The sequence below is a fragment of the Musca autumnalis genome, unplaced genomic scaffold (genome assembly GCF_047663935.1).
Source record: "Musca autumnalis isolate F117 unplaced genomic scaffold, ASM4766393v1 scaffold_1, whole genome shotgun sequence".
Classification (NCBI taxonomy): domain Eukaryota; kingdom Metazoa; phylum Arthropoda; class Insecta; order Diptera; family Muscidae; genus Musca; species Musca autumnalis.
The window spans coordinates 333,143,837-333,171,683 of NW_027411644.1; the positions used below are offsets into that span (position 1 = coordinate 333,143,837).

At 35.2% G+C, this 27,847-nt stretch overlaps 1 protein-coding gene across 6 annotated transcripts; it reads left to right on the plus strand.

Annotated features, from left to right (window-relative positions):
• Positions 1-3,382: 3,382 nt before the first annotated feature.
• LOC141390243 (very long chain fatty acid elongase 7-like) lies at positions 3,383-25,651 on the plus strand. Of its 6 annotated transcripts, none has more exons than XM_073963049.1 (6): positions 5,720-6,456; positions 24,007-24,136; positions 24,202-24,392; positions 24,461-24,535; positions 24,599-24,898; positions 24,960-25,651. In XM_073963049.1, exons 2-6 carry the CDS (start codon positions 24,076-24,078, stop codon positions 25,218-25,220), a joined length of 888 nt encoding a protein of 295 aa, XP_073819150.1. In that variant the 5' UTR covers positions 5,720-6,456; positions 24,007-24,075; the 3' UTR covers positions 25,221-25,651. The 6 variants fall into 6 exon arrangements, 3 of the variants coding, with proteins under 3 accessions (XP_073819150.1, XP_073819149.1, XP_073819151.1); XM_073963048.1 differs by lacking the exon at positions 5,720-6,456 and adding an exon at positions 19,771-19,963 and having other exon boundaries at positions 24,005-24,136; XM_073963050.1 differs by lacking the exon at positions 5,720-6,456 and adding an exon at positions 20,277-20,296.
• Positions 25,652-27,847: the final 2,196 nt, after the last annotated feature.

Below are 27,847 nucleotides of genomic sequence, written 5' to 3' on the forward strand. Positions count from 1 at the left end.
GTTTCAATGTGCACAGGCTGAGGGTATATCTCTGTCGGCAAAGCCGACTGATGCTTTTTTACTTGTTTAACATAAACATAGCCACAGCTTCCACGCAAATTATCTTTTAAGGCGAATATTTTTTGCCACGTCCAAAAACATTTCATTTTATCCAGAAATATTTAATTTGTGTAATATACAATCACAAGTCACATTTTCTAAAAGGGTAAACCTTGGCTTCAGCTATGTTAAATTTTCAAAAATATTGGTGATATGTATGTGAATTTCCAAAATGACAATTATTTTCAAATGGAAAACTATTCCATACATATTTTAAGAAAATTCCAAATAAGTGACTTTTAACCGATTTTAACAATTAAATTTACTAACTTCTCGATAATTTGTGTAATGGGTATGATTCTGACGTACAGTAATTCTAGTTTGAGATGATGAAAATTCCCCAAAAATAAAAATTTAAAAAGTTTAACATTTGCAACAGTCTTTACATACATTTCAAAGGAGTTCAAGTTGAATGATTCTAATTTAATTGAAAATTAAGGGCATGACATTACCTCATAATAATTAAATCCCTTGTGAAAAAAGAAGTTATACCCGTAAAGAGTTAAAAGGAACCCGGTTTTCTCTACATTTACCGTTGTTTAAGTTAGAAACTCTCTATTGGTATTTTCACTACAAATCTCCAGGGAGCCTTTGTTCGCCTAGTTCGGATCGCAGAGAGGCCTCCCTTCCTTAAGTGTTCTCTACAAACCCTCTGAGAAACTATGTTCGCTTACGGCGGACCGTAGGGTGATATTTCCAATCATTGCCCTACAAATCTTCTCAGAGACTATGTTCGCTCAGCGCGGATCGTAGAGAGTACTCTCTTGGTAGTGGAATTTCTCTGCAATTTCTCCCTGGAACTGTATTCGCTCAGTTCGGATCGTAGTGAGAACTTTCCAATAAGCAGTAATTGCCTCAGCCTTGATTCACTTTCGGTTTTTATACAAAAATCACTTATAAGTCATCTCTTCACCTGTACAGACGTATGTACATTTTTATAAGTCGGTTTCTCACCTAAACATCCTTGTTTATACACGCGAATTGTAACGCGTCTCACCCACACCAGGTAAAGTCATCAGCACTTTTCGCCTAATAAATCACCTACACACTATTGTTATTATTATACAAACTAAGAACCTTTGTGTTTTATTTTCCTCACCTCTTATATTTATCGGTAACACTCGGGTTTGTATCACCATTCTCATCTCCACAAACAACAACTATTCTCTGCGGCCTTTCTGAGCTATCACCTAAACATTTGGTCCAGTCGAGCCGGATATGTTCCTTTGGATTTTGCTGTTGTCCACCTAAACATTTCATCTAATCGAGACGGGTCAGTGGACAACTTAAACGGTGTTGTTTGTGCTAATCGGAGTTTGTGTTCTCTTCTTCACAACACAAAAGATTCCCCAATCACCCCTCACCACCATCCTCATCATCAAACCATCATACATTATCACCATCAACACATATTCCACCAAAAAACATACCAGGTATGTAAATTCAGTGTTTTCCATAAGTGAGCAAATCGCGAGTGTTAAATTTTTTATCTCTATTTTCGCATAAAAAAATATTTCGGTTACTGATCGACTTTAATTCACCCTATCGGTCGGTGATTACAAACAAATACGGTTAAATTCTTTATACAGTCCACACAATAAATCTTTTAATAGTTATTCTCACCAAAATACGGTTGTGTTCCCTTTAAAGTACATGCAAATTGCGTTTATTTTTTACATCCAATACATCTAATATACGGCATACTGTGTTTCTTTATTATTCACAACAAGTGTAGTGATCGCCAATACGTATTGTTGTTTTATTTATTTCGGTTTTCTTCTCACTATCCCTACATCCATAATTATTCCAAAGGGAGAGCCCTTTAGTGAGAATTGCAACAACAAACGTATTACAAATTACCCGCCTTTTTGCATTTCTTTTAGCGTCACCTAATAAAACGAAAAAACCTACCAACAACAATTCAATACGTTGTGGTCTCTCTACCTGCTTACCTACTAGTACATACCAGCAAACGTCTACTGCGACGCTAGTTGTGTTTTATTTCGTTTTGTTGTACACATTCGTTATTACTACGGTTACAGTGGGTCGCAGGTGAAAAAAATATTTTTTATGTAAATTATTTTTTAATATATTTTCGGAAAAATAAATATTTGCATATTTTTGAAAAATAATCGGTATTCGGTATAAACGGTTTTTTGGACATCGTACACCCTACAATCGGCATTATATATTAATATTTTTAGTAAATACGGTTAAATTCTTTATACAGTCCACACAATAAATCTTTTAATAGTTATTCTCACCAAAATACGGTTGTGTTCCCTTTAAAGTACATGCAAATTGCGTTTATTTTTTACATCCAATACATCTAATATACGGCATACTGTGTTTCTTTATTATTCACAACAAGTGTAGTGATCGCCAATACGTATTGTTGTTTTATTTATTTCGGTTTTCTTCTCACTATCCCTACATCCATAATTATTCCAAAGGGAGAGCCCTTTAGTGAGAATTGCAACAACAAACGTATTACAAATTACCCGCCTTTTTGCATTTCTTTTAGCGTCACCTAATAAAACGAAAAAACCTACCAACAACAATTCAATACGTTGTGGTCTCTCTACCTCAGTGTTCACCAGCGAGCCCTTACTGAGAGGAAGTGAGCATACCTTACTGTGTGTTTTGCATTGAAAGTTACGCTCACTTGTTCTCAGTAAGGGCTCGCTGGTGAACACTGCTCTACCTGCTTACCTACTAGTACATACCAGCAAACGTCTACTGCGACGCTAGTTGTGTTTTATTTCGTTTTGTTGTACACATTCGTTATTACTACGGTTACAGTGGGTCGCAGGTGAAAAAAATATTTTTTATGTAAATTATTTTTTAATATATTTTCGGAAAAATAAATATTTGCATATTTTTGAAAAATAATCGGTATTCGGTATAAACGGTTTTTTGGACATCGTACACCCTACAATCGGCATTATATATTTATATTTTTAGTAAATATAACATATATATTTATTCAAATATTCAATATAAATTTATATTTTTATACTAAAATCACCTATTTTATTAACATATTTGAATTTTCGGTTGCGGTTTTTTGCTTTTTTGGTTGTTCTGAAATAGTGCACCCTACATTCGGTCCCTTTGGAATTTAAAATTTTCATTTTTCACAAGGAAAATTCGCAAGTTATTTGGTTTTCGATATTTTGGACATTTGTGTTTTCCCATTTCACAAAAATTAATCGATTTTGGACATTCAGTCATTGATTCACCCTACACCTCGCTGCTAAAACAATAAATTCAATTGATTTTTTGCAGCTTTTTGGAAATTATTGACTTTTTTGCAATCTTTTGAACGGATTCTCGGGAATTTGTTTAATTTTTCGGACATTTGGTTTATTTGTGATTCCTCTTCACCTAAATAAATTTGTTTTGGAACATTTAGTCCTTGATTCACCCTACACCTCGTGCAAAAATAATAAACTCTATTGCATTTTTGAAACTTTTTGTTCATTTTTGTGAATTATTCCTACTAATTCGTGGAAATTTGTTTGACAAATTCTCTACAAAGAAATTCTGTACAATGCCGGTCACACCTTTAGATCTCTTTATCAGAGCATCGGATGCTTTGATCAAATTCGATTCCCATTTCAACCAAATGCGAGATGATCAGTTAGATCAGTACGACTTAGAGTTTCGTAGCACAGAATTGGACAAGCTGTGGACAAAGGTCCAATTAACATTCGATCGTTGCCTCGATTATTTAATGTCGGCGGTAGATTCAAAAAAGGATGACATAGATTCGTTAGATAGTAAATACGAAGTGTGTCATCAGACTTACATTACTTGTAGGTCAACTATGAATCGCAAATTGGGCAAAATTCTCCAATCCTCCAAATCTTCACATCACACCTCTATAAATAGTTCGGACTTCTCGGCAAAAGAATTTCACGGTGACCAAGCAAATAATATGAGTACTTCGACACAGGCGTCGCGGGAAATCGGCACTCATGTGGATCCTCCTTTCGTTCAAAACAGTTGTCATACTCGTGACTCAATCTTTTCTGCACCAAATCCGGATAGCGTACATAACCTTGTACTTCCTCCATGCGACATAGAAACCTTTCATGGTGATTTCTTGTCGTGGCCATCTTTCCGAGACCTTTTCACCGCGATGTATGTAAATAATTCTGGTCTTAGTGACATTGAGAGACTCTGTCATTTAATTAGAAAGACAGACGGCGAGGCTAAAGAAATTGTTTCCAAGTTCCCACTAACTCACCGTAGCTTCGTCTTAGCATGGACAGCTCTCAAAAATCGGTTTGACAATAAACGGGTTATTGTCAATAGTCACTTAAAACTTCTTTTTGATCTTCCATACATCGATCGTGAAAGTAGTTCGGGATTAAAAACCCTTCAGCGCGGAATAAATAGTTGTTTATCTGCTATGGCCGTATATGATATCACCACAGTACATTGGGATCCTATCATAGTCTTCATTTGTATTCAGCGTTTACCGCGAATAACTGTCACTCTATGGGAACAGAGTGTTAGAGACAAATCGGCTTTGTCTTCTTGGGAAGACTTGGATTCATTTATTTCTAAAAGAATTCAGACCCTTGACTGTTTGCGTGATATCAAAGGCCCTGAACCCAAAAAGTCCTCTTCGAAAGAACTTAAATCACCTATCACCAATAAATCGGTCTCTAGAAAATTAAATTCACCTTCCAAGTTAACTTGCCTTCTATGTCCTACGGAAATTCATTCTTTGCGATCTTGTCCAAAGTTTAAAAAATTGTCTTTTGACCAAAAATCTTCAACGGTGAAGAAACAAGGCAGTTGTTGGAATTGTCTTTCACGGGGTCATACAATTAAAACTTGTACTAGCGCCCATAATTGCAATATATGTCGTGGAAGACATCACACCCTCCTCCACCGTTCTACTAATTCACCTCCCTCAACTCCTTCATCAAATTCTACACCTTCTTCTTCTCTTCATTCTGTAGTTCACCACAATGACAACATAGCTTCCACCTCCACTGGTGCCAATCCAACTATAGCAAATCAGCAAGTTTTCCATACATCACAGAATCGTAGTGTTCTTCTGGGAACTGCTATAGTGAATCTTCTTCATAATGATAAAGAATATACAGTTCGGGCTCTGATCGATCCAGCATCTGAGGGTTCTTTCATTTCTGAAACCATTAAAAATCGGTTAAATTTGCCCACTCGCTCTTCTCTAGCTCGTATTTCAGGAGTAACGGGAACGGTATCAGCTAATACTCAGAAAAGTTGTTCTCTGAAAATCGGTTCAAGAATCAATTCTTCTTTGGTACTTCAAACTGAAGCATTTGTTCTCCCTAGGATATCGGATGATCTTCCATCTTTCTCAATAGATCCCGATATAACACATCGTTTACCAAACATTCGATTAGCTGATCCACACTTTGTTGATAGTAGACCCGTAGAACTATTGATTGGATCTGATCTATACCCAAAAATCCTCTTAGACGGAATTCACCAAAATATACTCGGTTCACTTCTGGCACAAAATACGGTATTTGGATGGATTCTAACTGGTCCAATGTCCTCTTCTCCCCATCATTCGAATTAATTACGTTCAAATGACTGCACCATCAGACAACCAAAACCCGTGAATACTTTATTATTCTCACCAGGATGTATTTTCTATCGGATTCTCCTCGTTAACATAAGATTTATTTTCACCTTCGCCATTTTTATTAGCTACGTAACGGCTATCGCCATATTACAGTCCAGAATTAAAAAAAATCGAAAATTTGAAATCGGAAAAGCTCACCTAACTGAATTTACATACTTGGATTCCTAGTTGTAAGTTACTTTAAGTTCACCCATTTTATATTGAAACACCCCTATGTGTTTCAAGGCTGGCGGCTAATGTTTAAGTTAGAAACTCTCTATTGGTATTTTCACTACAAATCTCCAGGGAGCCTTTGTTCGCCTAGTTCGGATCGCAGAGAGGCCTCCCTTCCTTAAGTGTTCTCTACAAACCCTCTGAGAAACTATGTTCGCTTACGGCGGACCGTAGGGTGATATTTCCAATCATTGCCCTACAAATCTTCTCAGAGACTATGTTCGCTCAGCGCGGATCGTAGAGAGTACTCTCTTGGTAGTGGAATTTCTCTGCAATTTCTCCCTGGAACTGTATTCGCTCAGTTCGGATCGTAGTGAGAACTTTCCAATAAGCAGTAATTGCCTCAGCCTTGATTCACTTTCGGTTTTTATACAAAAATCACTTATAAGTCATCTCTTCACCTGTACAGACGTATGTACATTTTTATAAGTCGGTTTCTCACCTAAACATCCTTGTTTATACACGCGAATTGTAACGCGTCTCACCCACACCAGGTAAAGTCATCAGCACTTTTCGCCTAATAAATCACCTACACACTATTGTTATTATTATACAAACTAAGAACCTTTGTGTTTTATTTTCCTCACCTCTTTTATTTATCGGTAACACTCGGGTTTGTATCACCATTCTCATCTCCACAAACAACAACTATTCTCTGCGGCCTTTCTGAGCTATCACCTAAACAACCGTTATAAACTCACTTTATGAAATCACGTCTTCCATGGACCACAACAAAACCGAATTGGTACATCAGGACATCAGATTCGAATATGGGCTATATCGGTCTACACCTTCTGGAACTTTTTTTTTTATCGCGGAGTCCGAACGGCGTGTCTTACGACACCACTTATAGAAAAGTTTTAGAAAGATGAAATACTCAGGAAATTTTTCCTATATTCTACTGAGGGCTATTTTGTATGATGTTTTTCCCGGCCGGCCTCTGAAAAGCTTTTAAATGTTTTTCTTGGAAATAAATGAAATTATCATTTTTCTTAAATGACATCTTGAATAGTTATAATAAAATAAAATTACATAAATAGATGCATGTGTATTCCAATACAATGCGTGCAAATACTTCTACTCATTCTTCATATAACTTTGTTGTATTTGTATTTCCGTACAGTATGAGACTTTTTTTTGAAAAATGACTAACAGGCCGTTTATATATAACAAGGTTAACCCAGTGGGTCTGGGTTTCAAATGTCATTTCCATTGTATATACTTCAAACCATGGCACAATTACCCAGGTAGTGGCATCGTAAAATTTTGAATATGTTATGTCAAAACTTTCTTTATGTTGTTGGGGAAATTACAACAAAAATATTTTTTTTATAAAGGGATTTGACTTTTCATATTCGATCAGCTGGTGTGATACCACTACCTGGTAGTTCTGCCATGCTTCAAACAAATCCTCATAAAGAAGGTTAACCCTGCAAAAAACTATAATATAAACGCCGTATAAAGCAAAGATTATTGAATTTTCATTTTAATAATTTAAAAAAAATTAAGTTTCAGTGTTTTATTTAGAAATTTTTAATAAATACATTTTTTGACCACTGAGAACCCCAAATGCCGAATTACAGTCCATTTGAGCAGAAAATGTAGATTAAAATGCTTGAAATTGGGTGGTACCGTTATATGAAGGCTATATTAAATATTGACGTACGTCCACAATTTTTAGTGGGGAAGTTCCTGGACTATTGAGAACTCCAAATGCCAAGTTACAGCAAATTCGGGCTAAAATGAAGACAATATCCTCAAAATACCAGAAGTCGGGTGGTACCGTTACATGGGGGCTATAGGAAAAAATGGACCCATATTGGTTTTGGTTTCATATTCATGCATTGTCATCTAAAACTGAAAAATGTGCAAAGTTTTAGTTCGATTGGTCAACTGCAACCGTGTTAAAAATCAGTTACCAGATTTGAAAAGGGGGTCAAGTTAGACACCGTAAAACACTGTAAGAATGGACCAATATTAGTTTTGATTTCATATTCATGTATTGTCATCCAAATCTAAAAAGTGTGCTAATTTTAAGTTCGATTGGTCAACCGCAACTATGTGAAAAATGAGTTACCAGATTTGAAAAGCAAATTAGATAAAACACTGTAAAACAGTGTAAAAATGGACCAATATTGGTTTTGATTTCATATTCATGCATTGTCATCTAAATCTGAAAAGTGTGCAAAGTTTTAGTTCGATTGGTAAACTGCAACTGTGTTAAAAATGAGTTACCAGATTTGAACTAAACACACACCAAAGCAAGTTAAATAAAACACTGTAAAAACATTTGTGCACAAACCACTTTTATGTAATTTTTGATATCGGCAAAGCCGACTGATACTTTTTTACTTGAAGAAGCCTATTGATTTTGGTGATGGTCGGATAATATTCAGGGGTCGGAATGGGCAAAAAACTTATGTGGATAACAAGCGAATATCTCAGCTTCTATATGGGGTATACCAAAAGCAAAACCTGACAATGTAAGTAGAAAATATAACCTTTCTAATGATGTAAAGTAGGTTCTCGTAGGTGATCAAACAACGAAGATATCACAATAGTCGCAAATAAAACCCAAATTTTCATTCTTGCGATTTTAATTATAATGACGAATATCACAGCTTTGGTTGGGGACTTTCCAAAAGCAAAGCCTGACTATGAAAGTAGAAGATCCCATCTTTATAATGATGCAAACAAGTCGGTGTAGGTGAACAACTAACGGAGATATCGTAATAGTCGGTAATACATCCCATTTTTCCAATTTTTTGGAAATCACGCTACGGGTCGCAAATTTTGATCGGATCGTCACGAAATTTTTCGTGTTGATGAGGGTCCTGGAGGCGAAGAAGCCTATTGTTTTTGGTGATGGTCAGATAATATTTTGGGGTCGGAATGAGCAAAAAAGTTATTTCGAGAAAAAAAGTCTACATTTTATTTCAAAGCTAATATCTCAGCGTTTATAGGGGGTATACAAAAAGCAGAACTTGGCAATGAAAGTAGAAAATATCATCTTTGCAACGATGTAACGTAGGTGGTCAAACAACGAATATATCGCAATAGTCGCTAATAGAACCCAACTTTTCATTTTTGCGATTTTAATAATAATGACGGATATCACACCTTTGGTTGAGGACCTTCTAAAAGCAAAGCATGACTAAGAAAGTATAAAATCCCATCTTTAAAATTATGAACATTAGGTTGGCGTAGGTGGTCAAATAATAGAGATATCGCAATAGTCGGTAATGAATCCCTTTATTCCAGTTTTTTTGCAATCACACTACAGGTCGTAATTTTGATCGGATCATCACGAAATTTGGATGCTGTTGATGTCGAGAGTAGTCAAATATAAAATTAAATATTAATTATTTTTGGTTCAGTTCGCCCCAAGTCATTTGGTATAAAAGCCAGATAGTTGAAAACTTTCGTATCTCCCTAAAAGAAATGTTTTCGTGTGAAAAGATTATGCACAGAGGTAGTGGTGTAGGGTGTCACATAGTCGGCCCCGCACCGACTATAGCCTTTTCTCACTTGTTTTAACTTGCATTTCTTCCAGTCTTTTTTCTATGTCATTATCATACTTCCTAAAATATGATAAAAATCAAATTTTGAACGACTACGTTGGATCATGAAAAACATATGTACTTTTTAAAACAGGCCGTAAGAAATATTTTAAATGAAGCCGTTTTTCATGATGGGATCTCTCAAATAAAACGATTGCATTTAAGTTAAAAATGGCGACGAATGACAAGCGTTTTATTTGAGAGATCCCATCATGAAGAAAAATATACTTATTTAGGCTAAGAGAAAAATAATTTTCTAGCCCGAGGCTCTATAAAGGGTTATGACTTTTTTACAACCTCTTATCCCTGCATCATATTTTGATTAGCTTTTACATAAGATTAGATAAAATCGTAATTATAAGGTGATTCGATAAAAAAGCTCACGCACAAAATTTTTTGAGACTTTTTTTTCTTCAACTCGTAGTACTTCTCATTTTTTTCAAAGTGGTTTGCGACCTTTTTCAATTATTAAATGAAATGAACGTTATTTTTGGCATTAATAGGCAAAAGTTCATTCATTCCCGCTACAGAAAATCGTTTTTGAGAAAAAATTTAAAAAATTATAATTCTAATATAGTATCAACATAAAATTCTAAGTCGAAATAGCAATGTCCGTCTGTATGTTGAAATCAAGATACAGCACGCATTTTCTAAAATAGAGCTTTATAATTTTGTATAGAAGTTTATATTACTCCTAGGATGTTTGGTATTGAAAATTGGCTGTATCGGTCTTCGTTTTGATATAGCCCCCATAGAACGGTACCTCCAGATTTTCGATTTTTTGAAGGTTATGGCTTCAATATATCACTGAAATGGTTGAAATTTGGTATTTAGTCTTCGATGGGGAATACAACTTTCTACAGTATATATAATATATAGTATTACTTATTATATTCTTGATATATATTCCTATGTGTATATTTCAAAATGTACCCAGTTGTTCAATAAATAGCAATTGTCTACCTGGACATAGGCATGTAACTAGTTACTCATTGATCCTAGTTACTTTACACCCAAAAATGGGACACAAAATAGCCTATAGCCCACTTTTGTCATTTGAAATGGTATTCTTTGCCTATCATGTCAATTCACTAGTTACAGGTAATGCGGCATGTAATATATTGACTATTTTATAGACTACCGATGGATAGTGTAATAGACAATGTTTCTCTCTTTTAATCTCTTTTCAACATTATTTCTTTTTTTTAAAATAAAACTAGAAAAAATATTCTGTCATTTTGTTTGTTTATTCATAATTAAAAACTATTGATGCGTTTGTTGTGAAAAATTTAAGATGCAAAAAGGACGTGTTACCAGCTTAATCATAAAAAGGATGAATAATTTAAGAAGAATATAATATATATGGTAAGTATTGATAGATATCTTGACACAATTCATTATCGCGTCATTTCATTAAACTTCTATACATTTTATTTCAGGAACTTTTGAATGATCTGAAGGACCCACGAAAAACATTCCAAGGACCAAATAAAGATAAATCGCTGTATCAAGTAGCCACACACTAGTTCCAGCATCAAGATCTATATGTATACAAGATTATAGTGTCCTTTGCACTCCATGTATTAAAATAAAGTGTGGCTAATGCATATATGCATTAACCGATTTATCTGACTTCAAGTTACTAGTATTTTTGGCTATCATTTCTGACTACCGAATTGACTGGTTACTCGTAATGCACTGAGGGCATATTGCCTTCACATGACTATCGAATTGGGTGGTTACTGGTAATGCAGTGAGGGGACAATTGCCTTCACATGACTATCGAATTGGGTGGTTACTGGTAATGCAGTGAGGGGACAATAGACCCCTTCCTATGACATCCCCATGTTAAATTCACCAGTCTATAACATTGCGAGTAGATTGGGAGGTAACTAGGGGTGTTTACCAGTAGCCAGCAAAATTGCTAGTTATTCCCTAGTTACCCGAACAACTGGGTATTACTTACTTGAATTTGTCGGTACAGGTCCACGTCTTCCTATAGTCCTCATAGAACTGTACCTTCCGATTTTCGGTATTTTGTAGTTTGTTGTTTCAATATCCCACCGAAATGCCTGAAATTTTGTATTAGGTCTTCGATGGGGCATAAAACCTTCACTTGAAATTTGTCGGTACCTCCCGATTTCCGTTATTTTAGAGTTTGTGGCTTCAATATCCCACCGAAATGGCTGAAATTTGGTATTTATTAACTTTGAAATTTGTCGGTATAAGTCCACGTCTTCAGATGGCCCCCATAGAACGGTACCTGTCGGTTGTGACCCTGTTGAGGTTGTGACCTCAATACTCTTCCGAAATGCCTGAAAATTGGTGTTTAGTCTTCATTGGGGTTATTAAACTTTCCACTTTGTCGGTATAGATCCACGTCTTTAAATAGCCCGCATAGAACGGTACCTCTCGATTTTCGATAACTTGAGGTTGTGGCTAAGATTTGGTGTTTAGTCCGCGATAGTGGTATACAACTTTCCATCTGAAAATTTGCGGCGCAAATCCACGTCTTCATAAAGCTCCCATAAAACGGTTCCTCCCGATTTCCGGTATATTGAAGTTTGTGGCCTCAATATGCCCACGAAATTGTTGGGAGAGCTTAGTACATGGTACAATAATTTCCAGGTAGAGTTAAGTGTCAGCTGTTTTGGTTCTCCTGTAATACTAGTGTCAAATTCCAAAAGACGTTTTGTATTCTTTTTTCTATTCTCGATGTACATTAGCACGCAGAGAAAAAATATTTTTCGCTTTTGTTGGAACAAAAATATATGTTTTGGTTCCAAAAATGTATTTGTTTTGTTCAAACATTGTAATCCAAATCCAAAAATACCATCTTTTGTTCCAAACATAGAAAACAAAAACAACTTTCGAATTTCCGCAATATTGTTAAAATCGTTAACAATACCGATTTTAGGAACTATCATAATCTAATTTTGTTTACAAAAAGTATTGTCAATACAGAAAACCAGCCTAGAAATTTTTGATTTGAGTGCATATACTTCTCATATACACTTTTCGCATAACTTGGATATAAATGTCGCGTATAATATTGCAATCTTTGATGAACACAATACATGGTTTGCTGCATTGGCTGACAACAAAGACAAACAAAAAGCCACAAGAACCCACCACAACATAAGGAATAATTAAACACCATAACAAACATGAAAAGGAAAGAAGAATGAAACAAAACAGAAACAAATAAAAACAAGAGTCTCACAAGAACATACACACAAAAACAAAGGTAAAGGCAGCATGTCATACAAACACACCACAACTCACCAAAATTGTTTTTTCAACACGGCATCGAATAGCGAGAGAAGAGAAACAAATTTTCGAAGAAAAGAGAGAAATATTGTTCAGTTGACACAAACTATTTTTGGATTTACAATACTACATGAGGAATCCAACAATATGTTAACAATACATATTTTGCTCTTGGAATATTGTTGGATCAAACATATTTTTTTCTCTGCGTGAGGGAAATACATTTATTGAGAGCAAAATATCATTGAGAATAAGAACTATTTCCTACGAATATCTCCGAAGATAAATCGAGAATACTTAGAATACTTCCCTCATATTAATGGAAGATTCTGCTAGACCGAAAAAGTGCTTCACATGGTGTCACACTATGGGGACGTTTCCTCATAACAATTTCGTGAGGGATTTTATCCACCATATATCAATCCATGTTGGGTTTTGTCTTGTTAGATCCAGTTCAGATTTTATGACTTCATCTAAACCGGGCCAAAATTAAATTTGTATACCCTACACCACTATGTGGGGAGGGTATTATAAGTTGGTTTTGGACAAAAAGTTTGTAACGCATCGAAATAACGGTCGTAGACCCATACTTATATATACCAAAATGAATGTATTGACGAGCTGAGTCGATCTGGCTATGTGTGTCCGCCCGCCCGTCCGTCTGTCCATCTATTCAGGGGTCGGAATGGGCAAAAAACTCATTTGGAGAAAAAGTCAACGTTTCATTTCAAAGCAAATATCTCCGCATCTATAAGTGGTATATCAAAAGCAAAACCTGCTAATGAAAGTAGAAAATATCACCTTTACAACGATGTATGTCGTAGTTGGTCAAACAACTAAGATATCGCAATAGTCGCTAATACAACGCAACTTTTCATTTTTGCGATTTTAATTATAATGACGAATATCATAGCTTTGGTTGGGGAGCTTCCAAAAGCAACGCCTGACTATGAAAGTAGAATATCCCACATTTACAATGCTTATGGGGTCCCAGAGAGAAAGAGGCATATTATGTTTGGTGGTAGTCGGATTATATTCCCTAAAAGAAATTTTTACAAGTGAACAGCTTATGCACAGGGGTAGTGGTGTAGGGTATCACATGGTCGGCCCCGTCCCGACTATAGCCTTTATCTCAGAAAGTAATAGGAATTTGACCTTGCTGTCTTTAGCAATATTGTAGCCTTCAACTAGTAGAACGTATCTGATGAACAGACTACATAAGCAAAATCCATCTAGGGCATCCGAATCGATAAAATATAGAACATTTTACAACAATTCTGGAATTCTTATCGGTATCAGTTAAACTATTCGCAGTTGATCCATGTAACCTGTTGCAAAAATCTTCCAAATAGTGGTCTCAGCAACTCTTGTGAACATTCAGAAACTCTAACATGCTTATTTAAAGTTGTTTCAGTGATATTTTGTATTATATCATTTGCAACAATTGTTTCAAACACAGTTCACACGAATAGTTTATTCTAGCATTTGGGATTTCACCACATTTTATTGACATATTTCTGTGGTTTTCCTACATAACGACATAAGTCTAAAAATCAAAATTTTCAGGAGAGCGAAAACAAAAATTTGTTGTAATATTTTCTACATGCCGATGATTTTGTTTTGGTTTTTTCTTACATACGGATAGAGCATGCCAAAAACAACCGTTATGAATAAAAAAATTAAATTTTTTTTTATAAATTTACTTTTTATTAAATTTTTTTTAAAACATATCTTTGCGTGTGCATCTCATTTTTTTCACAGAATGACATATTTATACTTATGTTGTATTCTATGAAAAAGAGCGGAGGAAAATGGATAACACATGTACAATTGTGTTGTTTTTCTGTGGAATTTTTTTTTTCAAATTATTACCCAATCTTAATACCAATAAAACACATTTATTAAAAATTTTAATTAAAAAAAGTGATTTCTGGGTTGTAATCCATAACGGTGTTATATGTGATTTTTACTTTAACAGGTAAATGAATGAACAGCCTTTCTTGCTGTGAGGCTTGGATCTCGATTTTCATTAAATCTACGTAACAGGACTTATGTTTGAGAGTAAACGACATAAAAAAATGAAAATTAAGATCAAAGAGCATGCAAAAGAGCACATTCAATTTTACGTGGTTTTCTCTTGAAAGAGAATCTACAAATATTTTAATTATTATTACATACAAAACGACCTAAGTCACCTTGTGTTCTTTTTTATGAATATGTTTGCGATATACTGCAGCAAATATCGATATAATAAGTTTATTATGGCAATTATTTTGTAAAAAGGCTCACTTACGTAGTTTTGCCAAAAAATATATCAGAAACGGTACATTTTTTTCAAATACGGAGTCTTGATATGGAAAGCTCTCAGAAAGTACAACTACGTGGTGCCAATAACTCAAAATTTACATAACTCGACTTATGTCGTTATGTAGGAAAACCACAGATTTATTAAATTGTCGTTAAGAAATATACTAAAAACAACGTGATAGTGGCATTTTACAACAATGGCATGTTCTGAAGAGTTGTGTGTTACATTCCAACGAATACTTTTCCAAAAGAAAACATTAAGAAAAGTGTAACAGTTTTGGAGATATGGTGTGAAATGTATACAAAATATGGAACTTTTAGATATATTATAAAATTTGAGGCAGTTAATGTAGTTTTTCGAATTCATTATTTCTCCAAATATTTTATCCTTCTTTAATCTACAAATTTGCTTTAGAGGTTAGAAGAAGATTAGCATAGGTTTCAGAGATATAGCCCCGAACAGAGATCATTAATGAGTCACTTGCCTCCGTAAGTCAGTTGAGCACACACAAGTTTTTTGGGCCTTATGCTTTTTAATACAAGTATTTTCTCGCACTCAGTATTTTTTCCACCACCACAAAAAACACTCGCTGCGCATCAAGGGCCGTTGCTTGTGCGTAAAAAGTAAAATAAGTATCCGACAAATTTATGGGGGAAAGTTTTATATCTCCAACGAAGACTAAGTACCATATTTCAGCTATCTCGGGGGAATATTGAGGTCACAACCTTCAAAATACCGAAAATCGGGAGGTACCGTTCTATGGAGGCTATATTAAGGCGTGGAAATATACAGACAAATTTCATATGGAAAGTTTTGTACTCCCATAGAAGACTAAATACCAAATTTCAGCCATTTCGATGGATTAATGTGGCCACAAGCTTCAAAATACCCATACTCGGGAGGAACCGTTCTATGGGGGCTATATGAAGGCGTGGACCTATACCTACAAATTTCTGGGGGAAAGTTTTATAACCCCCAACGAAGACTAAATAACACATTTTAGCCATTTCTGTGTGATAATGATGCTAAAACCTTCAAAATACCGAACATCGGGAGATGTCGTCCAATGGGGCTATACCAAAACGTATATAAACAAACTTTGGTAGAAATGTTTTTTAGCCTCTAGAGACACAAAATACCAAATTACAATCAATTCGGTGGTAAAATGGGACAAATATCTTAAAAATTCCTTAAAAAGACGACGCGTCACGCGTCCACGAAAACGTGGACGTACATAGCCCGTTTTCAATACCAAAAGTCGTACGTACATGCGATAGATTTTACCAAAATTTTATCCACCTACTTCAATCCGTCTCCCTTGACGATTGAAATTTGACCTTCCAACTTACAAAGACTATTGCTCAAAAAATAAAATAACTGCTTGGGCCATATTTTGCAACCAGCTAGCCAGATATCAATGCTAAATTTCTGTGCAAGATCAAGCATGATTTGAATTGTTTTAGTACTTCATAAACTCAAAAAACTTTTTTTGTTGAATTATGCCAAACCCGCAGTAAATGAGCTGTAACTCGATGAGTTTTTGAGATACCAGCATGGAAATTTTACACAAGATAAAGTAGAAATTGCTAACTAAGAAAACGCATTTTTTGAGTTATGCCACTCTTTGAGTAAATGAGCGATATATAGTTTGTAGGGTCTACAATTATTATTTCGAGTAGTTACAAACGGAATGACAATCTTAATATACTCGCATCTCAAGGACTTCCTAATAAGTAATGATTGTCAAACCAGCATATGCACAGGGGTAGTGGTGTAGGGTATCACATGGTCGGCCCCGTCCCTACTATAGCCTTTGCTCACTTCCCAGCTAACATTTTGTTTGGAATTCGTTTCGAATTCGGACAGAATTTCTGTAAAAAATTCCGATTCTGATGCTGAATTCGTATCGAATTCGGTACGAAAGTTGTATGGACGTGGTCACCGAATTCGGAAAGAATTTTCTAAGGAAATTCTAAAAAAAATATTAGAGTTTCGGGACGAACTCGGTCCGAATTCGAAAGTAAATTCTTGAAATCAGATTTTCAGACATAATTCGATCCGAATTCGAAAAAAAAATCTGGAAAATTTAGATTTCCTTAAGAAAATCGATCCGAATTCGGAAAGAAATTCTGAAAAAATTCGAAAAAAATTTGATTTCATTTCACCCGCTAAATATTTCACGATCATCGCCAAGGAAAATATGGATCTATTCTGGTCTGAACCCGACCTCCATACAAAATTTCGTGACGAACGGTCCATAATTGCGGCCTGGAGTTTGATTACAATTTATAATGAACATACGGACGGACGGACGGACAAATATCTCAAAATCGCTATATCTCGTGGAGATATGAAGATTGGAAGATATGAAGATTCTGGTCTGAACCGATGTGAACCCGACCTACATGCAAAATTTCGTGACGATCGGTCCATAATTGTGGCCTGGAGTCGGAAATCGGGAGGTACCGTCCAATGGGGGCTATATGCAGGCGCGGACCTATCGCGATAAATTTCATATTGAAAGTTGTATACCCCAAATGAAGGATAAATATTTCGGTGCCATAATGATGCAAAAGCCTTCAAAATACTGGAAATCGGGAGGTACCGGCCAATGGGAGCTATATGAAGGCGGGACCTATACCGACAAATTTCACATGGAAAGTTTTATACCCCAAATGAAGACTAAATAACAAATTTCAGCCATTTCGGTGTATTATTGTGGCCACAATCTTCAAAATACCGAAAATGGGGAGGTAACGTTCTGTGAGGGCTATATGAAGGCATGGACCTATAACGACAAATTTCATATGGGAAGTTTTATACCCCAAATGAAGACTAAGTACCAAATTTCAGCCATTTTGGTGTTTTATTGTGGCCACAACCTTCAAAATACTGAAAATCGGGAGGTGCCGTTCTATGGGGGCTATATGAAGGTGTGGACCTTTACCTACAAATTGCATGTAAAAAGTTGTATACCCCAAATGAAAACTAAGTACCAAATGCCAGCCATTTTGGTGTTTTATTGTGGCCACAACCTTCAAAATACTGAAAATCGGGAGGTGCCGTTTTATGGGGGCTATATGAAGGCGTGGATCTTCACCGAAAAATTTCATGTAAAAAGTTTTATACCCCAAATGAAAACTAAGTACCAAATTTCAGCCATTTTGGTGTATTATCGTGGCCACAACCTTCAAATACAGAAAATACAGAAAATCGGGAGGGCTATATGAAGGCAAATATCTGGGGAAAAGTTGTATACCCCAAACGAAGACTATGTACCAAATTTCAGCCATTTCGGAGTGATAACTTCTACACCGAATTACAAATCTCCATCTTAAAAATTTCGAGCTGCATCTTGATATCAACAGGAGGACATGGTTATATCGACTTCGAATTTTACCCTGATCAAGGATATATATAGTTTATAGGGCCTCCGATGAATATTTCGATGTGTTACAAACGGAAAGACAAATTTAATTATACCCTCCATATTATTGTGGAGGGTAAAAAAAATCATATACACACGTTTGTTGTAGAGAAGTTCGTCTGTAATTCCAATAAAAATACTACCGAGACAACTATCCTAAATATAAATCTTGTTTATGTAGGACTTGGTTGCAACCACATCGAAAATTGATGGTCGTCACCTTATTAGAGTGAATAATAATAGAAAAGAGAATAGTTGTGATTTTGCAAACATTTACATAGTTGTCAGTACAATTATTTTCCCTTTAAAATGTGAATTAAACTGTTGACAAATATATTAATAATGGTATTTCTTTATAACAATAAATCTGTTTTGCAAACATTATGTTGTCTAACGTATGTGTGTGTACATATATGCAAAGCATAGCATGCCGTACAAGCTGATCATTTGAATTTGTGACCGTTAACTTTAAACAAGAAATTATCAAGTTCAATGTCATGATCATGCTTCGGAGCAGCAACGCTTTCGGGCATTTATCTATGGCTGTTATAACAGTAAAGTTAAACAAAACTTGTTCGGACAGGAAATAAAAAGAAGTAGCGAAATGTTTAAAGAATTTTGAAACTGAGAGTGAATCGTGTTTTTCAGTTCCGTGGTTGTTGCCGATGGTAGTTAATTGCAGACAACAATGGACGACCGATAATGAAAGCAAAACAAAACAGTCGATTGACTAAATCAGATGTGTGTATTTGTGTGAATTTGTAGTTGAATGATGAGTCTGATGTAGGTGATAGATACTAAGCATTAGAAGTGTATCGTAAAGGCGCGCGTTCGACAACAATTTCCATTCTTTGTCGTTCTTATTTTTTTCTATTTTTATTTCCGATGATTATTCCAAGGTACTTGACATCTATGGGTCATTAACAATCGGCGTTTCTTACTGTATTGAGTGCAGATATTTACCTGCATTATTATATTTGTGAAGAAAACATAACACATACATACATACACGCGGCAATGATGAGTATTCAAGTACAAAAAACAATTTTGTCCAAAGGCAAATATGCTAGCCACTAGCACCCATCCATCCACCCATACAATTAAATCACATACAGCCATTAACACACATATACACACACGTAGACTGTTACCCAGATGGGCTGTGGAGCATCAAGAGTCTGACCAAGTTAAGGTAGCTGTAGTACAGAGCATCGATTGTATACTTAGTGCCGTACACTTTCAGTGACCAGATCAGTTGGTGAATGGGAACCGTGGGAAGCGGATGTCAAAGGTTTCGAGTGTAGTGGACAAAATAGTTAAGCGTAAATAAAACGTTCTCCTTGCATCAAGAATAACAAGAGCCTCCAACTTGTTGTGCTGCGAACTTGATCGGATATAAGCAAGTTGGATCTACCCGCAAAACGACAAGCAAAAAAGGTGAGCGGTTTCCCCCACACGAGGACATTTTAACTGTTGTGAATTATCGTAAAAAATAAATTCAATGTATGAGTGCATGTGTTGTTGTTGATGTTGCTGTTAGCGTAAACTTCCAAACAGAACTGTACATTTAGTACCTAGCTCACCCGCGTAGTCATCATAACCATTAAAGTAGTGAATCAAAATCTCAACAAAATTCAAAAATGTTCAAGTCATTTAATTGACATTTGGGTATCACAGAACAGAAAATATTCGATGACATGTGTGTGAAGTTTGAATATGAAAAAAAGTCAATGACATACGAGACTATGTGTGATTATTTATTAATAATAGTACGTTTGCGTATAACCGCGTTTACTAAATCCACTGGATTTCAAATATTCATTCCATTGGTTATACGTCAAATAAGTCCTCATAAAGAAAGTTAACCTGGCAAAAATGCTCTAATGCAAACGTTTAAAGTAAGAAAACTGATTCAAACAAAAGAAGGAAAAGAGTGAAAATGAAAATGAACAGGTGGCATATATGCATACATACATATCGTCACCATAAATGCCCGAAGACGTAACCCAGAAATCCAAAAGTTTACAGGAGAAGCAAAAAAACGTATAAAATGAAAACCTGTTTTATAGAACATCAATCTTATAAGAGCGAATATTTGGAATATTATCAATCCTGTGGGGTGCCACCGTGGTGCAATGGTATGCACACCCGCCTTGCACGCTGAAGGTCGTGGGTTCGATTCCCCGGCCAGTCAACATCAACATGTTCAACGGTGGCACAATACCCCTCAGTAATGTTGGCGACATTTCCTGAGTATTTCAGCCATGTAAAACTTCTCTACAAAGTGGTGTCTTAAGACACGCCGTTCGGACTCGGCGATAAACAGTAGGTCCCATATCATTGAGCGAATGTGAATCGGGGTGCACTCATTGATATGAAAGAAGTCTTCCTTGTCCCATATGGGATGTTTGTGGAACAATTATATATATTATCAATCCTTTGCGAATGGGAATAAGTAGTGAAACCAAAACCGCTGAAGCGTTTGGTTTTGGGATCCTCCATTACAACAAAATCTGCAAACTTATGCCATTTTCCGAAATGTCATTTCTTGAATAGGATCGTTACTTTTGAACGTAGAAGCTAGAAATTTTGCCAGAGGATGTATTTTAGCTGTATGTATTGGATTCCATCAAAAACGAATTTCGATTTTCATGTTGGTTACGTCTTCGGGCATTTGTGGTGACGATATAAGACAGCTATTGGATATTGTTAGCATCCTAACTCAACTCCAAACTTCAAAAGTAGAATCTTATGAAGACCTAAACAAAACAACATGGAATTAACACCTGGTGGCTAAAGTGTGGTCTATGTGAAATCCAATGCGAATTTAGGATGGTGATACAAAAGGCGAATTCAGGCCTTACTCTTCATTTGTTGTCAAAAATTTTCTTGCGAGGAACCCTCAAGAACAAATAAAACATCAATTGGTGTGTCTTTTTACTTATTAAATGTTGCTGAAACAAATTTTTCAGCAACTTTTCCTGTATACAACTGTGAAAATTTGAAACATTTGTAATAATTATTACAAATTATCAAGTATGCAGAGACACTTATTAGCTGTGTCTTTTTACGTGATAATTTGTAATAATTATTACTAATGTTGCAGATTTTGAAAGTTGTATAAAGGAAAAGTTGCTGAAACAATAGCTGTTTTTGTTTTACGTGATAATTAGTAATAATTATTACTAAAGTTGCAGATTTTGACAGATGTATAAAGTAAAAGTTGCCGCAAAAAATAGTTCAGCAACATTTAGAAAGTAAAAAGACACACCTAATTTTTTGGGCAACTTTTCCTTTATGCAACTGTCAAAATTTGAAACATTTGTTATAAATAGGTTTGTGTTTTTACTTACTATATGTTGCTGGAACATTTTTTCAGCAACTTTTCCTTTTCCAGAATTAAAAAGTTTTTACAATTTTTACGACTTTCACACATTTTACTCGAAAAACCGTTCCCGTACACAAAAAAGTTGTAAAATGTTCACTTTTCTTTAAACAAAAATGGCGCTGAATGGCGCTCTCTTTAAAAACTTTTTACTCGACAAATATGAGCGTGTAAAAAATAGTAACATGGTTGCCGGCGTCTGATTGGCTGATACGCCGACTTTGATATTTGTTCCAGTTTTTTTGACGTATTTTCCATTTTTCCGTTTCCTAACTATTTCAAAAAACTTTTGTGTGAGAAAAAAATTTTTATAGTTCTCTCTTTTACGAATTTTACTATTAAAAAGTACGGGACGAAGCTATTACTAATTATCACGTAAAATAAAATACACAAATAATAGCTGTGTCTTTTTACATGATAATTAGTAATCATTATTACTAATTTTTCAGATTTTGACAGTTGTATAAAGGAAAAGTTGCTGAAAAAAATGTTTCAGCATCATTTAGTAAGTAAAAAGACACACCTATTATTACAAATGTTTCTAAAACTGGCAGTTATATAATGAAAAAGTTGCTGAAAATTTGTTTCAGCAACATTTAGTAAGTACTAGGACAAACCTATTATTTGGTGTGTCTTTTACGTACTAAATGTTGATGCAACAAATTTTTCAGCAACTTTTCCTTTATACAACTGTCAAAATTCGAAACATTTGTAATAATTATTACAAATTATCGAGTACGCGAACACACTTATTACAAATTATTGAGTACACGGACAGGCATACTTATTTCTTTTTTTATTATTTTTATAATTTTTTCCTAAAACAAATCATTCTAGAAGATATAGCGGTTCTTAAAAACACATCTTTCATAAGTACATATTTGGGCGAACCGGCTAAAATAACAGGGGTAACCGGGTCTGCCCCTCAAAAACTATATGTATATTCCACGTAAGAGTCATTTTATTATTATTTTATTATTTAGCCCGAAAATCCAGATTAGACGCAGTTCTATTGAACCGATTACTATAAAGTGCGTATCGTTTATTGCGCGGTTTATTTCTCCATATGTGTAATTTGACTCTTAGATCGCAATGTCTTATAAACCATGTCTCATAAACGATTGTTCTAGACAATTTTTTAGTCTACAACTTTTTCTTTAGCTGGTAACCTTATAAAAATCAGAATAAGGAATCCAAAAATGACCTTTGGCCTCGAAAAATTTCTTTCACACATGGGATCGATGGGCATTTTTAGGACATTGCTTCTTATATCAAACCTTAGCACCACAATTCACAAGCTTTGTGGTAATTTTTTCTATTTCCGCCTTCATACACATGCCTATTTTGAACAGATTATAAAACGCCAACTGTGTTTACTCTTGCAAAGTTTAAAGTTTTTCGGACATAGATAATTTTAAGTGAAGCACATCTTGATGGGGTTGCTTAACCTTTGCAAATTGCAATGTTAGCCAGTCTGAACAATTATTTTACCAGACTCATTCGTCAACCTAAATATATGTATGTATGTTGATGTCATATTTTTGTGGCATGGGATGACAGACAATGTGTTGCTTTGTTTTTCTTATATCTTCTCTTTCATGGTCACATTGACAATTATTTTACTTAGATTAGCGGGTGCGACTTACGACCGTCCTCTGTCACATGAATGTACATACATACATATGTGTGTATATGTGTGCAATTCAAATAAATTACGGTTACAATTATGAAAACCAAATTGTCAAATTTAATAGTCGAATGTCTGAACAGCTTCCAATCATGTTGTAATTTCTAAAAAGGTACAAAATTCAAGGCCGTGTTAGCAGCAAATAATTATTAACATGATTTGGGAAATACGGTCAAGCCGACCGGTTTACAAATTTTCGAGCACTACTTAGCACCCAAATACTTCGCTAAATATTTATGTAATTATGGTTGGGATTCTAAGTAATTTTCTTTGATGTCTGTTGAAGGAGAATAACTTCCATTTGTTAGAACTAGTGCATTTTCCATCTTGTTACCAATAAACTGATATTTGCATTCATATACATTGTAACGATAACTCAATCTATAACCAATTTCCTTTGTTTTTAGATTTTATATCGCTTCAAGTAAACTATAATTGTTTAGACACAGAAACCAAAGACACCTTCAACCAGAACAATGGAAACTATGAACGCCACTAAAACAGACTACTGGAACTTTCTGTTTGTGGAGTTAGCAGGTAAGCACACCACTGGACACTAATTGAGATCAAAAATAAAATTTTTTTCACCTCCACGACTGCAGACGAACGAACCAATGACTGGTTTTTGGTAAAATCGCCTGTACCCCTCTTCAGCCTGATTGGATTGTATTTGTACTTTGTTCTGTCTTGGGGTCCCAAATACATGAGAGATCGTAAACCTTTCAAGTTAGAGAAAACATTAATGATTTACAACTTATTCCAAGTGGCTCTAAGTGTATGGATGGTCTATGATGTAAGTTTGGGGGAATTTTTAGTGGACGCAACACGAAACCAAATAACATATCTTGTTGTGCATTCTAGGGTGTTATGGTTTGGAAGGATTACAACTGGAGATGCCAACCTGTGAACCGATCCCGAACTCCGATGGCATATAGGGTATATACCAAGCAACATCGACACTTATCCTTAGAGATTTCTAATTGTTTTGTTTGATTGTAGGAAGCCCGAGGTGTATACGTTTACTTTATTGCCAAAATCACTGAGCTGTTGGACACCATATTCTTTGTTTTGCGTAAGAACGAGCGTCAGGTGACATTCTTGCACGTCTATCACCACTCTGTGATGCCACTTATTTCCTGGGGTGCTACCAAGTACTTCCCTGGTGGCCACGGTACTTTTGTTGGTTGCATTAATTCCTTCGTCCACATCATTATGTACACCTATTACTTCTTATCGGCCTTTGGTCCTCAAATGCAAAAATACTTGTGGTGGAAGAAATACATTACCAACTTGCAAATGGTAAGGAAGATTACGGCTGCCTGTAAATGGTATCAGATCTTATTGTTATTTTTCTTTTTAGATTCAATTCTGCCTTATTTTCATTCACCAAACTCAATTATTGTACACCGAATGCAACTACCCACGCTGGTCCGTTTGTTTTACGTTGCCAAATGCCGTATTCTTCTTCTTCCTCTTCAAAGACTTCTATCAAAAGTCATACCAAAAGAAGCAAGCCGCAGCTGCAGAAAGCAAGCGGAAAGCCGAGGAGCTTGTTGCCGCTAAAAACAACAACAATAATATCAGTGGATACGTCCCAGCAGAACCAAAGAAAGTACTCTAAGTTGGCAACATCAATGGTACGAATACATGGAACGTCGTACTCATTATGTGAGCCAAGAACTGTATGTACCTCGAATATTGCGCATAATATTAGAGAATATTTCTCAATCTCCCTCTTCACTCGCCATCGTTTCGATTTCGGTTATCGTTCGAATAGCAGCTGTCACTGTCTGTCTGTGCGTTCAGAGCATCTTGCTGTGTTAAATATTCCATTGTATCTTTCGGTATTTTAATATTAAGTTGTAGACCTTTCAGAAAGGAACTCTTGTTACCATAGTCTTAAGTCATTGTCTCTGTAAATATTCCCTAGGGTTCTCCAGTAGCATTAAATGTTATTAACCTAAGATTCAAGTACCGGTATTTAGTTGATAAGTTTTAACTTTGTTTTCGAAAATAAAGATATAAAATTATTTTGTAAAAAAAGACAAAAAATATTTTGCAGTTTTAAAAACCTTTTTAATTCTACTACTTATCGCTCATTTACTCATAGAGGGGCATAATTCAAAAATGCGTTTTTTGACTTAGCAGTTTCTATTTTCTTTACGTCAAAATGTCATGCTGATATTACTAAAACTAATCGAGTTACAGCTTATTTACTTCGTATTTGGCATTATTCAACAAACAAGTCCATATTTATATTAGGCAATATTCCATTCGGCAATTGCCAGTTGGAAGGAGAGAGAGGTGAGGCATATTATGCCGCTCAACACCCTCTCTCACCGACAATCTGACAATTGCTGCTAGGAAAATTGCCTAATGTAAATATGGACCAAGTTTCTTTCAAAGTATAGACAGAGAAATTAGGCCTGTTCGATAACACAAAAATTTGTACAGATTTGTACAAACTTTTAAAAATGCTGTTCGATAACAAACTTGTTCAATAAAATAGAAATAAGAAGTAGTTGCAAGCAAAGACATAAATACAACAAGATAAGACATTTTGTTTGCTATCATTCTTCAGTGAATGGCTTTTAAATTTAACATAATGTTATATCACGATATGGTGATATAACATTTTTTTCTTTTATACATTTTTACGTATTTAACCGAATTTACCGATCCAATTGACATAGAATTATTCTTGAATAGATCCTTGAATTCATAAATTTCGTTTCTGATGCCATTACATGAAATGTTCCTCCTTGGTTGCGATTTTGAATTAACTGCAACCTGTTAAGGGTAATGTTTCTATACAAAGTTTCGTAAACATTTTGTTGTTGCATGCATTTTGTCTAGTCTTAGTTGTATTTATGTCTTTGTTGCAAGTACTTAAACAAGAACTTGTAAATACTTTTTACTTGCAAAGTTATCGAACAGACCTATTGTAATGTGCACAGTCTTTTTTCGAATAAAGCATTTTTCGAATAAAATTTTTGGATATAAATTGCAGGATTTTCTTGCATATTTTAATATCAGGATGTACATCCGGCCAATGACTACCTTCATATTGTCTCTAAAATTATGACTACTTGGGATTAGTTTTTGATGGGAACTATATTACTTACTTACTTAGCTGGCCCATTAAAGAACATTTGTTCCATAAACCGAACTAAGAAAAGATCTTAAACTCTCTCGGTACGTTTATCTATACTGATGTCGTTGTATAGCAGATACAGCTCGTGGTTCATACGACGTCGATATTCACCATCAACGCAGATTGGTCCATAGATCTTTCGAAGTATTTTTCTCTCAAACACACCAAGCCCTGCCTTGTCTTTTTGCGCAAGTACCCAGGCTTCTGAACCATATATCAGCACGGGTAGTATCAGTGTTTTGTAAAGCGTTATTTTTGTTTGACGATATGTGGCTTTATGCCTAAACTGCTTACTAAGCCCGAAGTAGCTTCTGCTGGCCAACACTATTCTTCTTCGTATTTCACAACTGATATTGTTGGCTGTGGTTACGGCGGTTCCGAGGTAGACGAAGTCCCTTACTACCTAAAAATTATAGGAACCAACGTAAATAGTTGGCCCGAACTCTTGCGCGACGACACCATTAACTTTGTCTTCTCGCCGTTTACCGCCAGACCCACTTTAGCAGATTCCCGTTCGACTTTTCCAAAGGTATCAGTTACTTCCTTTACCCATCGACCTGTGATGTCAATGTGATCGTTAGTAACATATAGCTGTTTGTATATACACTCCGGTTCATCTGAATAGAACCAACCAATATTTGTCTACAGATACCGTTATATCAGACGAAAGGAGAGGAATTGTAAATTATAATTTTGTGAACATGTAGAGTATATAGTAGCCGATATTTTCAATACCTAACATGTTTCACATATGCGTCATAACGGTACTTTTTACACGCTTTATTAAAAAATGTCAAAATATTAGCATTTTTTAATGGTTCACCAGGATAGAACCACCCTAAGAATTTGCACAAATCCTTTGTTAGATGTGGTAAACTTTAACAAAAAACTATTTATAATTATAAATAAATGCCGTGAGCGTTAATTGCTATCAAATATTGTGCAAAAAGTTGTATAAGGGTCTTGAAATTTGATGAAAATCGATGCATAGAGCACCAAAAAATATTTTTATGAAGAAATCGGTAGAAACAATTTATAAAGACAAAATTTTATACTGAATTATGTTCAACATTTTCTATACTACAATGAAATTA